Source organism: Musca vetustissima, unplaced genomic scaffold (assembly GCF_032173495.1).
Source record: "Musca vetustissima isolate MV318-11 ecotype Yass unplaced genomic scaffold, APGP_CSIRO_Mvet_v1 utg4424, whole genome shotgun sequence".
Classification (NCBI taxonomy): Eukaryota; Metazoa; Arthropoda; class Insecta; order Diptera; family Muscidae; genus Musca; species Musca vetustissima.
In genome coordinates this window covers 84,510-98,777 of record NW_026878881.1, presented here as the reverse complement: position 1 = coordinate 98,777, position 14,268 = coordinate 84,510, and the positions used below count along the sequence as shown (strand labels likewise).

At 32.3% G+C, this 14,268-nt stretch overlaps 1 protein-coding gene across 1 annotated transcript in view; it reads right to left on the bottom strand.

The window, feature by feature from the left end:
- Positions 1-1,237: 1,237 nt before the first annotated feature.
- Positions 1,238-14,268, bottom strand: part of LOC133323656 (rap guanine nucleotide exchange factor 2) — a 35,727-nt gene continuing 22,696 nt past the window's right edge. Inside the window, exons 4-5 of the mRNA XM_061532577.1 lie at positions 13,253-13,408; positions 1,238-1,263 (exon numbers count right to left, since the gene is read on the bottom strand). Coding sequence (XP_061388561.1) covers positions 1,250-1,263; positions 13,253-13,408 — 170 coding nt within the window. The 3' untranslated portion in view covers positions 1,238-1,249. The remainder of the gene's footprint in view (positions 1,264-13,252; positions 13,409-14,268) is intronic.

Genomic DNA, 14,268 nt, shown 5'->3' with positions numbered 1-14,268 from the left:
ACGAATGTTTTGTCTTTCTATGTAAATGTACACGTTTTTTTTTCTGCCAGAGGCTTGTTGTGTTTAAGAAAAGTGAGAATTTGATTTGTTTTTGTTTAACTTAAATTAACACTTAGTTTAAGTATAAATTATGTATATATATGTATGTGTGTTTGTTTGTGTGTAGCCTGATTCGAGTTTTTTTGTTTGTTTGCTTGTTTCATTTGTATATGTATTATTATATATAAAAAAAAAATTATTAAAATATAAACATTTTTTTCTTGCAATTTGTTAGGAAATAGTTTGTTGTTGTTCTTGTTTAAAGGTGCTACAAGCCATTATGAGAGAGCACAACTTATTGGTTTATTATAAAAAAATATTGAAATAAAATTTAAAAAATTACGAAGAAGACGAGCGTGGAGGCAAAAAATTGTACATTGGTAAGTCTTTTAAAGGTTATGTTTGTTTCTTTTTTTAGTTATTATTGTTTGTTCAATGTTATAATAAAGTGGTCTTTATATAGTTTTAGATTTGTATTTAGTCTCTCTTCTTCATTTTTTTGTTTAGTGTAAATTTGGCGGAATTTTTTCTTAGTTGTTTGTAAAACTTAATACTAAATTTTCTTTTGTTTTGTTTTTAAATAATAATAGTAATAATACATACATATATTTTTTTACATAATTTCAAAATATATGATATATATACTATATATAGAAAAAAAAGTTACATTAAATACAAAAAAATTATGGTATAGTGGTATAGCTTAAAAAATAATAGAATTTGATAAGTAGTTTGTTTTTGTTTGTAGATATTTTTAAATGTTTCGAGTTTCTCTCATGCTATTGGTTTTCAGACTGTCTGAGGAGGTCCGCCTGCAGACTAATATGTGTGACGACCAGGGATGGGGTTTCTTCACATTTTTTACACCAACGAAAAAAATCCAATCAAATTAATTTTGAATCACATTCATTACCAAAACCAATATATTTCTGGATCCATACACACACACAACCTTAAATAGTGATGATTTTTTTCTAGTTTTTTTTTTCTTATTGACGAAAACATCGAAAAAATTTGGCATATCATTTTTAAACTAAAAAGGAAAAAGAAAAAAATTAGTATTTTTTTTTTAATAAAAAATAAATCTTATTTTCAACTCACCTTTTTTTAATATTTAATAAATAATACATAATTACATAATTTTTTATTGGTTCATAGGTGGCGGCATTGGGCACATGGGACAACCGGCGGGGGCACCTTTAAAGAAAATTCAAAAGAAAAATTCTAGTAAATGGAGAAAAAAGTTGTATTAATAAAAACAATTTAAGGAAAAATTAAAAAAAAAAAACAAAAAAAATAATATAAAAAATGATAAAAAAATAAATAATATTAAAATATAAAAATATTGAAAAGTAATAAAAAATAAATAAAATATAAAAACAATATAGGAAAATAAAATGATAAAAAAAATAAAATAAATAATAAATAAAAAAAATATTGAAAAGTAATGAAAAAATAAATAAAAAATATATAAAAACAATATAGAAAAAAAATAAATAAAAATAAAGTAGAAAAATTAAATTTTTTAAGGAGTAGATTTTTTAAATAAAATTTTTTTTAAGACCCTAACAAGTTGGAGATAATCCACAAGGTGTGCATTTTTGAAAAAATCAAGGTTTTACACCAGGCGTAAATTTGTTAAATAATTTTTTCAAACACCTACACAGTAAGGAAAGTTGTAAAGTCGGACTGGGCCGACTATATGATACCCTTCACAACTTTGGGTATATTCTATACACGTATCCTAAAAGACGTCGTGTTTTTGTTATATATTTATATCTGAACCGATTTCAGGGAAACTTGCCAGAGACTAATTTATATTACTTAAGTACGTTGTGTCATTCGGCCTAGCTATGGATCTTTTCATTAGCAACATTATTCTAGACTTAATTCAGTACCCTATACCAAAATTCGTGCAAATCGAAAGATATATAGGTACTTTGGTACGCCATTTACCTTAAATCGGATGAAACTATGGATATGGGACCTATATCTAAATCGGAACCGATTTTCACGAAATTTAACACACGTCATTCTAGACCTAATTCAGTACGCTATGACAAATTTCGTGCAAATCGAAAGATATATAGGGACTTTGGTGCGCCAATTACATAAAATCGGACGAAAATATATATTGGAGCTATATCTAAAACTGAACCGATTTTCACGAAACTTAGCATATATTATTATAGACGCAATTCAGTACGCTATGCCAGATTTCATGTAAATCGAAAGATATATAGGGTTTTTGGTGCATCAATTACCTTAAATCGGATGAAAATATATATGGGAGCTATATCTAAATCTGAACCGATTTTCACGAAATTTTGCACACATCATTCTAGACTTAATTCAGTACCCTATACCAAAATTAGTGCAAATGAAAAGATATCCAGGGACTATTTACCTAAAATCGGGTGAAACTATATATAACAGCTATATATCTAAATCTGAATCGATTTTCACGAAACTTTGCACACACCTTTCTAGACCTTATTCATTACTCTGTGTCAAATTTCGTGCAAATCGAAAGATATATAGGGACTTTGGTGCGCCAATTACATAAAATCGGACGAAAATATATATTGAAGCTATATCTAAATCTGAACCGATTTTTCCCAATTTCAAAAGGGTTCGTCCTTGGGCCAAACAAATGAGCTGCGCCAATTTTCATCCAATTCGGATCATAAATGCGACCTGTACTTTGTTTACAATTTAACAGACGGACGGATATGCATAAATCGACTCAGGAAGTGAATTCCCTCCCTCATTAGACAACTGTACCCAAAAATTAAAAAGAAAATCAAATTTCCTTTTCTATATCTAAATCTGAACCGATTCAAATAGGGTTCATCCTTGGGCCAAACAAATGAGCCGTGCCAATTTTCATCCAATTCGGATCATAAATGCGACCTATACTTTGTTTACAATTTAACAGAGACAACAAGACGTAGATTTTTTTTCTGAGACCCCAACAAGGCGTAGATTTTTTAAATAATTTTTTCAGGGACCCTAACAAGGCGTAGATTTTGTTAAATAATTTTTCAAGGTCCCTAAGAAGGCGTAGATTTTTTTAAATATTTTTTTTAAATAATGTTTTCAGGGACCCTAACAAGGCGTAGATTTTTTTAAATAATGTTTTCAGGGACCCTAACAAGGCGTAGATTTTTTTGAATATTTTTCTTTAAATATTTTTTTTAAATAATTTTTTTTAGAGATCCTAACAAGGCGTAGATTTTTTAAATAATTTTTTCAGGGATCCTAACAAGGCGTAGATTTTTTTAAATATTTTTTTTATATAATTTTTTCAGGGACCCTAACAAGGCGTAGATTTTTTTAAATATTTTTCTTTAAATATTTTTTTAAATATTTTTTTCAGGGACCCTAACAAGGCGTAGATTTTTTTTAATATTTTTTTTTTTAATTTTTTAAGAGGTCAGAATAAGGCGTACATTTTTTAAAGATTTTTTTCAAAGGTCTACACAAGGCGTAGATTTTTAAAAGATTTTTTTCAAGGGTCTGCACAAGGCCAAGATTTTTTAAATAATTTTTTTAAGGGTATTGAAATTTTTTTTTAATTTATTTCCCCTCTCATTAGACAACTGTACCAAAAAATTAAAAAGAAAATCAAATTTCCTTTTCTGTTTCTTTTTTACCTTTCCTTCATTGTTTGTCGAGGTTTTCTCCCCCACCTCCTCCTTCTCCCCTCCTTCGCTTTACCCAAACTTACCATGCATATTGGAATGTCTATGATTGTGGTGGAGCATTGCTGCAGCTGTGGCATATGGCGGAGGCATGGCCACCGGTGACAATGGTCTACTGTTCATATGTTGGGGCGGTGGTAATGGTGGCGGATGTGGTGAAATGTTACCGCCGCTACCAATACCGCCCACACCCACACCACTACCAGGTTGCTGTGGTGGTGGTGGATACATGGGCATATTTTGTCCTCTCATTAAATATGGAGGTGGCGTTGGTGTCAACGGTGGCTGTTGTTGTTGTTGTGCATTCATTAATTGGGGTGGCGGTGTCGCTGGGTGCTGTAGTTGTTGTTGTTGGTGATGGTGTTGATGTTGTTGCTGTAGTGTATGTAGCTGTGGCGATAATGCACGTGTAGAAGTATTGCACGAATTATTTATATTACGTGGTGTCGACGACGTCGTCGACGCTGCTGCTGCTGCCGTATTCGAGATCTGCTGTAACAGACGGCAATCGGCCGCTGTATAAACAGACGATGAAGAACTTGTATCGTGTTGAGCATACGAAGAGCCATGCCCACTATCATTTGAGGATACCGATCCTGATTTTGATTTATGGAGGAAATTGGAGGAATGGAAAAACACAATTTTCAAGTGGCGAACGAAAACACAGAAGAAAAATAAAATTGGAATTTTTGTTTATTTTTTGTTGTTGTTGTCGTTATTGTTGTTTAATTAGTGTTTATTTTATGTGAGTGTGTGTGTGTTTAGTAAATAAACTATGTAAATGTGTGTGCGTTTGTGTTCAGTGCAAAAGAAAAGTGCATTAGGGAGCAATAGAAATTGAAGCCATTGCAGCGAAAGAGTAGATGAAAGACAGAGAGAGAGAGCTGTTAGAAGCAAAAATGGGCAAGAAATCGATAAAAATGTTATCGAAAAAATTTAAATTTAAAAATTGAGAAAATAATAATTTCTTATCCATCGACTTAAAATATTTATTGATCAACCTTTACATTGAAAAAGTTGTTATTTAAAAATTGAGAAAATAATAATTTCTTATCCATCGACTTAAAATATTTATTGATCAACCTTTACATTGAAAAAATTGTTATCGATAACATTTTCTGTAGAAAATGTTGTTATCGATCAACTTTCAAAATTAAAAAATTTTATCGATCTGCATCGATCGATCACATATTCTACAGTAAATAGTTTTTTATTGCATGGCTTTACATGGAAATATTGTTATCGAATAATCTGTGCAGAAGAAAAGTAGTTATCGATCAATTTTTTCTATAGAAAAGTTGTTATCGATTAATATTCCTGTTGGAAAAGTTATCGATAAAAATTTTTTAATGAAATATTTGTTATCGATTGCAGAAAAAGTTCTTATCGATTAAATTTTCGATAGAAAAGCAAGTTATCGATCAACTTTTTTTGTTGTAAAACTTTTTATCGATCGAGAAATTGTTATTATCGATTAGTTATTTTATAAAAATCTTATTATCGATAAATATTTCTGTAGTTAAGTTAATTATCGATCAACCTTTATTTAATGGAACTAGTTATCGACCGAAAAGAGTTATTATCGATTAGTTATTTTATAAAAATCAAATTATCGATAAATGTTGCAGTAGAAAATGTTATTATTGACAAAATTTTCAGTGGAAAAATATTGTTATCGATTACCTTTTCTAAAGGAAAACAAATTATCGATAAACTGTTTTGCAGTAAAACTTGTTATCGATCGAGAAAATGTCATTATCGAATTGTTAATTTTATAAAAAATCTTATTATCGATAATTATCTCTGTAGAAAAATTAATTATCGATCAACTTTTCTTTAATAGAATATAGTTATCGAACAAAAAAAAATATATATATAGTCGATTTGTCATTTTTTATAATTAGTTATTTTATTTATTAGAAATGTTGTTATCGATTACATTTTCTATAGAAAAACAAACAATTTTATTAGTCGTCAATTTTATTGTAGTAAAACTTGTTATCGATTAATTATTTTATAAGAATCGATTAGTTATTTATGAAAAATCGTATTATCGATACATTTACAATGTTATCGATTACATTTTGTATAGAAAAACAAATTATCGATCAATTTTATTGTAGTAAAACTTGTTATCAGTCGAGAAAATGTTGTTATCGATTAGTTATTTTATAAAAACTCTTATAATCGATAAAAATTTCTTTATGAAAGTTAATTATCGATCAATTTTTTTTTAATAGAATAGAGTTATCGACCGAAAAAAGTTATTATCGATTAATTATTTTATGAAAAATCGTATTATCGATACATTTACAATGTTATCGATTACATTTTCTATAGAAAAACAAGTTATCGATCAACTTTTTTGTAGTAAAACTTGTTATCGGTCGAGAAAATATCGTTATCGATTAGTTATTTTACAAAAAATCTTATTATCGATAAATAAAGTTAATTATCGATCAATTTGTATTAAATAGAATAGAGTTATCGACCGAAAAAAGTTATTATCGATTAGTTATTTCATGAAAAATCGTATTATCGATAACTGTTACTGTAGAAAAAGTTTTTATTGACAAAATTTTCAGTGGAAAAAGTTGTCATCACCTGAAAGGTTTCGTATAAAAATTAAAAAAAAAATAGAAACTCTCTTTGCCGTTCATACCTTCCATTTGAATGTTTTTTTGAAAGAAAATTGTGAGTGTTTGAAAGAAGTGTTGTTGCAGAAAAAATACTTGTTTGTGTAAAGTGTTAGCACCACACCATAAAGAAGTAATGAGGAGGAAGCTCAGGTTTTTTGTTTAGCATTATTATAGGAGAGCCAGCATTAATAAATTGTTGTGCGAAGCAATGTTGTTGTTTTTGTTTTTTTATTGTTCTTCTAAGATACCAACCAACCGACCAAAGCCATTCCAATATGCAGGGGGTTTATTTTTCTACTTTAAAAATATTTGTTGTTGTTTTTTCTAAATTCAATAGCATAAATGGCAAATAGACGACTTACATTATTTTTATTAGTTATTAAAGAAAAAAGTAAAAATAAAAAAAAATAATAAAAACGAAGAAGTAATGGGGGGAAGTGAGGCTAGGGTATTAAAAATAGAGGTTAATAATAATGTGGCTTGCATTCTTAAAAAACGTTACATATAAGTTGTTTAATGCGCTTGTTATTAGCTTTAGAGACCTTCTTCAAAAAGAAATTCAACACAATGGGACAAGAAAATTAGAAAATAGAAAACAAATTGAAAGTTTTAGAGAAGGCCCTGAGACCAGTTCTTTTAGTGCAGAACATTTTTTTTCCTTTATTGTTCCATTGTGATTTTGAAACTTTTGCACAGGTCTTTTTTTTCATTTTTAGTGGATTATTTAAAAAAAAGCTTAGTCAGACACATTCAAAATTTTAAACAAAACCACCTTACCTAATATTTTTGATGTATCTTATATAAATTCGAATTCTTCAAATTAATTATGGGGAGAAGAGTAAAATTTTGCTGTAGCTATTTTATCCATTCTAAAAAGGCTGGAATTTGAAAATTTTGTGGGTATTAAAATTTTGCCGCCATTTAATTTGTTTTTCAGTGTGAAAGAGCAAAGCAGAGAGTAAATAGAATGCATGTACCCTGGCAAATGCCTATAGATTCGATTTATTTTTTTCTTTTAATTTCCAAATGTCCCCCTCAAACGCGAACCTATATCAATATAATTACTACATATGTACACCCTCCTTCCTTTCGATACATGTTATAAAAGCCATGACTATGGAAAAATTATTTTTTAAAAAATCCAAGACTTCATAGTCTGAAAATTTATATTTAAAAAAAAAAAAAAAAAAAAAAAAAACCTCCAACTCCTCTGCGATTTCTTACAACCTGAACAATAACACGTTGTTTTCCATTTTTTTTTATTTTGTTTCGATTTTTTTCTTCTGGTCCGCAGCTAAACTAGAACAAATGTGAGCGTAGCTGGAGATTATCGTTTAAGATAATCATCCCCCCCTTCCTTCCTACTTCTCCTCTAGGCTCCTCATAGCTGACTTGAAGTCAACCAACACACACACACGCAGAGTAAAGTGTGCCCGACAAGACGACCTTGAACTTCTTTTCACATCTAACAACAAGCGCGCAAGCTTTTATTATTTCTAATTAATTGGTACTAAAGCTGTTGTAATAACTACATTTTGTTGCTGTTGTTGTTGTTCTACAGATTTCTTGGTAATGCTAATACTCAACCCATTTACCCAGTATTTTATTACAAGAAAAAAATGTAACTACTTTGGACAGGTTAACCCTCATTGATTAGTGATGGGAGGGAGGGAAGGAGGTCATTTTTTCAGGGTCTTAGAAAAACATATTTTTTTTTAAATCCACGCCTTATATAGACCCTTAAAAAAATTATTTAAGAAATCCACGCCTTATATAGACCCTTAAAAAAATTATTTAAGAAATCCACGCCTTATATAGACCCTTAAAAAAATTATTTAAGAAATCCACGCCTTATATAGACCCTTAAAAAAATTATTTAAGAAATCCACGCCTTATATAGACCCTTAAAAAAATTATTTAAGAAATCCACGCCTTATATAGACCCTTAAAAAAATTATTTAAGAAATCCACGCCTTATATAGACCCTTAAAAAAATTATTTAAGAAATCCACGCCTTATATAGACCCTTAAAAAAATTATTTAAAAAATCCACGCCTTATATAGACCCTTAAAAAAATTATTTAAGAAATCCACGCCTTATATAGACCCTTAAAAAAATTATTTAAGAAATCCACGCCTTATATAGACCCTTAAAAAAATTATTTAAGAAATCCACGCCTTATATAGACCCTTAAAAAAATTATTTAAGAAATCCACGCCTTATATAGACCCTTAAAAAAATTATTTAAAAAATCCACGCCTTATATAGACCCTTAAAAAAATTATTTAAAAAATCCACGCCTTATATAGACCCTTAAAAAAATTATTTAAAAAATCCACGCCTTATATAGACCCTTAAAAAAATTATTTAAAAAATCCACGCCTTATATAGACCCTTAAAAAAATTATTGAAAAAATCCACGCCTTATATAGACCCTTAAAAAAATTATTTAAAAAATCCACGCCTTATATAGACCCTTAAAAAAATTATTGAACAAATCCACGCCTTATATAGACACTTAACAAAATTATTTAAAAAATCCACGCCTTATATAGACCCTTAAAAAAATTATTTAAAAAATCCACGCCTTATATAGACCCTTAAAAAAATTATTTAAAAAATCCACGCCTTATATAGACCCTTAAAAAAATTATTTAAAAAATCCACGCCTTATATAGACCCTTAAAAAAATTATTTAAAAAATCCACGCCTTATATAGACCCTTAAAAAAATTATTTAAAAAATCCACGCCTTATATAGACCCTTAAAAAAATTATTTAAAAAATCCACGCCTTATATAGACCCTTAAAAAAATTATTTAAAAAATCCACGCCTTATATAGACCCTTAAAAAAATTATTTAAAAAATCCACGCCTTATATAGACCCTTAAAAAATTATTTAAAAAATCCACGCCTTATATAGAACCTTAAAAAATTATTTAAAAAATCCACGCCTTATATAGACCCTTGAAAAAATTATATAAAAAATACACGCCTTATATAGACCCTTGAAAAAATTATTTAAAAATCCACGCCTTATATAGAACCTTAAAAAAATTATTTAAAAATCCACGCCTTATATAGACCCCTGAAAAAAATTATTTAAAAAATCCACGCCTTTACAAAATCAGCGCTTCGCTGTTTTCTCAAGAGGTTACCCAGAAACTGATGTATGGCTTTGAAGCCGATGTGAATGGTGTGGAGTCCTCTTGGCCACCAAGCGTAGACTACAAAAATCCCTTTGCTAAAATGAATTTATTGGAAAAAAATGTCACCGGGCTACAGGCCTTAAATTTAAATGACAGCAATGATGCTCTCCTCAATGTGGCATGTTCGGAAAAACATAAATCAGGGAGCCTGAGCAGTGCTTCCTCTTCATCGGGGCCCAATGGTAATGATGGCGCTGCTAGGCTACATCAATCCCAATCAAATCCCGATTTGACATCCCTGCAATATGAAAATAATTCAGCAACATCGACATTAAACGCGGGTGGTTATTTATCAGCTTCGGTGCGCTGACCCTCAGCGGTCACCACAACAGGTAGTTTGGTACCCGAAAATCCAGAACATTTTCTCACAAGGCATTCAAGGCCGATTGAGCTTCTAAATATTTTTTAAAATAAATATACATCAACGACGGCCCATGAGGTGGTTATGTTGGACCTGCAGGAATTTGGCATACACGATCCTAGTTCCCACTTTTCGCTGTATGAGATCAGAGTGGATGAGGGTGGTATGGTGAAACGTTTACCCCATCAATTGCAGAATGTGGCGGAAAGGATTGGCTTTGCAGCGCGTTACTATTTGAAAAAAAAAAAAAAAATTTAGCTACCCTGGTACCCGATTGAATTGACCCTGGAATTGGTACGAGAATCAAATGTCCATTTCCTGCAGCTAAATGCCTATGAATTGGCCATACAGTTGACCCTGCAGGATTTCTCAACATTCCGACAAATTGAATCCACCGAATATATTGATGACCTCTTCGATTTGAATACAAAGTATGGCGTCACAATGCTGAGTAAATTTTCCGAATTGGTTAATCGAGAAATGTTTTGGGTTGTCACAGAGATCTGCAGCGAACATAATATTGTGAGAAGGATGAAAATTGTTAAACAATTTATTAAAATAGCCCGCCATTGCAAGGAGTGTCGGAATTTTAATTCCATGTTTGCCATTATCTCGGGTCTGGGCCATGCCGCCGTCTATCGTCTCCGCCAAACATGGGAGAAGTTACCCTCAAAATATCAAAGGCTATTCAGTGATTTACAAAAGATCTCATGGACACCTCATCGAGGAATATGCCAATATATCACAAAGTGGTATCCTCCGAACTGCTCAATATACATCCCATCATTCCATTTTATTCCATCGTTCGGAAAGATTTAATCTTCATCCATTTAGGTAATGATACCATAATTGAGGATCCAATTAATTTTGAAAAAAAACTGCGCATGATTGCCAAGGAGGTGAGGTTACTGTCGCACCTGTGTTCCCCGCCCTATTATCTACTGGCCTAAAGGATATATTGGAGCTGAATGGTCAATCACCTTCGAATGTCATGTTTTCGTTGAATCAAATCTCCAACTCACAGGGTGTGGTAGTAATCAAAGGCCCATTCTCATTGCAGCAAATACCGGTAATGCCACTATTAAGCCGTGGAAAAAATCCATCACTGCCCCCAATCCCAAGAAAATGTTTGAAGAGGCTCAAATGGTACGAAGGGTCAAAATCTATTTGAATAATTTTAAAATTCATTTTGAATATTTACGCATGATTGCCAAGGAGTTGAGGTTTCCGTCTTACATGTGTTCCTCACCCTATGATCTGCTGGCCATATTGGGGCTAAAAGGACAATCACCATCGAATGCCATGTTTTCCTTGAATCAATCACCCAATTCACAGGGTGATGGTAGTAATCAAGGACTCACTCTCATTACAGTGAATGCTGCCGGTGATGGCACTATTAAGCGAAGGAAAAAATTTACCTCTGCCCCCCAAATCTCAAGAAAATGTTTGAAGAGGCTCAAATGGTACGAAGGGTCAAGGCCTATTTGAATAATTTAAAAAGTAAATGTGAAGATATTTTACATACTCTCTCGTTGGAATGTGAACCGACCAAAAAGTCGAGCGCTGACTTCGAATTTCTCAGGCAATTTTGGGAATATGCCTTCAGTTAAAGGTTATTTAGTGATTGACAAGATCTCTTGAACGCCCTCATCGAGAAATATGCCAAAATATCACCAATTGGTATCCTTCGAAATGCTCAATACCAATATTCAAAATTACAGCCACTGCTGATCATTTTGCAATATTGACCGGCCCTGTAGGTAATACATTATTTAAGGAATACGAGGAGCTTTTTATTTTACTCGATCCAAAAAAGACCACTGTCATTTTTGTGCTGGTGCCTTCGGGCCGAGAAAGATAATATTCAATATTACAGCCACTGGAGATCATTTTGCAATATTGACAGGCCCTGTAGGTAATACATTATTTAAGGAATACGAGGAGCTTTTTGTTTTACTCGATCCAATAAAGACCACTGTCATTTTTGTGCTGCTACTTTCGGGCCGAGACAGACAGCATAGTGTGGTAAATAATACGAACACTATTTTTCCCTGTGCTCAATGTTACGACGATGAAGTCGAAAAGGTGGTCGAGAGTGTCGGAAATGATGGATGTCTCTTGCTCAGTGTCAGTGAAGAATTTGGTGCCGATGATGAGTTATAAATACTCAGCTGATCTCCTCCGGTCCGGGAAGAAGTGACACCATGTTGTGATGAAGTGGAGGCACTCGATGTATGTACCCGGTTCACATTGCAACGATAATTTGTGTAAAATATCTTCATCATTAATGATTTTTAAATTATTCAAATATGCCCTAACCCTTCGTACCATTTGAGCCTCCTCAAACTTTTTCTTGGGATTAAGGGTAGCGGTGGATTTTTTCCGCCGCTTAATGATGGCATTACCGGTATTCGCTTCAATGAAAGTGGGTCCTTGATTACTACTACCACCCTTTGAGGTGGACATTTGATTCAACCAAAACATGACATTCGATGGCAATTGTCCTTTTTGGCTTCAATATGGTTAGTAGATCATAGGACGAAGAACACATGTGAGGCAGCAAGTTCGCCTCCTTGACAATCATGCAAAGTTTTTCAAAGTTAATGACAAGTACTCATTCAAAACATCATTATATGACTTTTCAATTTCTCTATTTCTATTTTTTCCTAATTTTGCTTCCATATGCCGCACATATTGCTTCTTTACTTTGAATCCGGATCTGGAATCTAAACTTATTGTATTGAGAAATTCATTTTTGAATTGCAATTTTACAACGAACTTTCCATCTGTTCGACGATGACTCGGATTTCGCGTAGAAGTCCTAGAAGTTTCTGTAGCAATTGGAACATTACCGATTTCTTCTTGTTACCAAAATTTTCATTAATGTTGAACTAATATCATCTTCAGTATTATTTTATAACTCTATTTTATTTTGTGTGGTTCCTGTTAGGAACCACCCTCCTCATCTCTAATCTAAGGGTTAATTGAAAGAAAAATACCATCTACAAAACCATTAATTTAAATGCTTAAATCTAATATTGAAATAAATTATTTCTAAATATTTGGCATAGAAGCTACGATTTTCTATGGTTAAGTTAGTAGTAGTAGGGAAAATAGGGTAGAATGAATAGCTGGGAAGGAAGAAAAACTACGAAAGAAACCCTCAAAATATTAAAAAAGAAAAGAAGAAGAAAAATACCAAATAGACTACTATTTTGAAATAAAATAATAATAATAAAGAAAATACGAAACTAAGAAAGTGAAAAAAAAAAATAAAAAAAATTAGATTTAAAACTTACCAGAGGTAACAGATTTCCTTAAAGGTAAATCACGAAATGTGGTAACACTACTACTTTCTAAATTTAAATCCACCGAAGGCAAGGGAGGCGGTGGTGCTGGCGTATCCGAATGCGAGCGTTCATGTATCGAACGTACTGGGGGAGGAATCATGGTGGCTGGAGGTGAAAAGAAACAAAACGGAAATTAGTTATACAAAAAAAATATAGAGGTCTTTATAGAGACCCGAGGTCTTTATAAAGATCATTTGGGCTGTATAGAGACCTCCAGGCTTTATAAAGACCAATTGGGCTGTATAGAGACCACATTGAGGTCTGTATACAGCCCAATTAAGGGCTGTATAAAGACCACCGGTTTTGGGATGTATAGAGACCAGAAGGTCTTTATACAGATCTTAATTGGGCTGTATAGAGACCACAGCCCAATTGAGGTCTGTATAAAGACCTGTGGGGTCTCTATACAGCCCAATTGGTTTGTATAAAGACCTGTGGGGTCACTATACAGCCCGATTGGTCTGTATAAACCCCTGTGGGGTGTCTATACAGCCCAAATGGTCTGTATAAAGTCCTGTGGGGTCTCTATACAGCCCATTACGGCTTTATAAAGACCTGTGGGGTCTCTATACAGCCCATTACGGCTTTATAAAGACCTGTCGGGTCTCTATACAGCCCATTACGGCTTTATAAAGACCTGTGGGGTCTATACAGCCTATTAAGGCTTTATAAAGATCTCCGGTCTCTATACAGCCCATTAGGGCTTTATAAAGACCTCAGGTCTCTATACAGCCCATTAGGGCTTTATAAAGACCTCCGGTCTCTATACAGCTCATTAGGGCTTTATAAAGTCCTCCGGTCCCTATACAGCTCATTAGGGCTTTATAAAGACCTCCGGTCTCTATACAGCCCATTAGGGCTTTATAAAGACCTCAGGTCTCTATACAGCCCATTAGGGCTTTATAAAGACTTCCGGTCTCCATATAGCCCATTAGGGTTTTATAAAGACCTCCGGACTCTATACA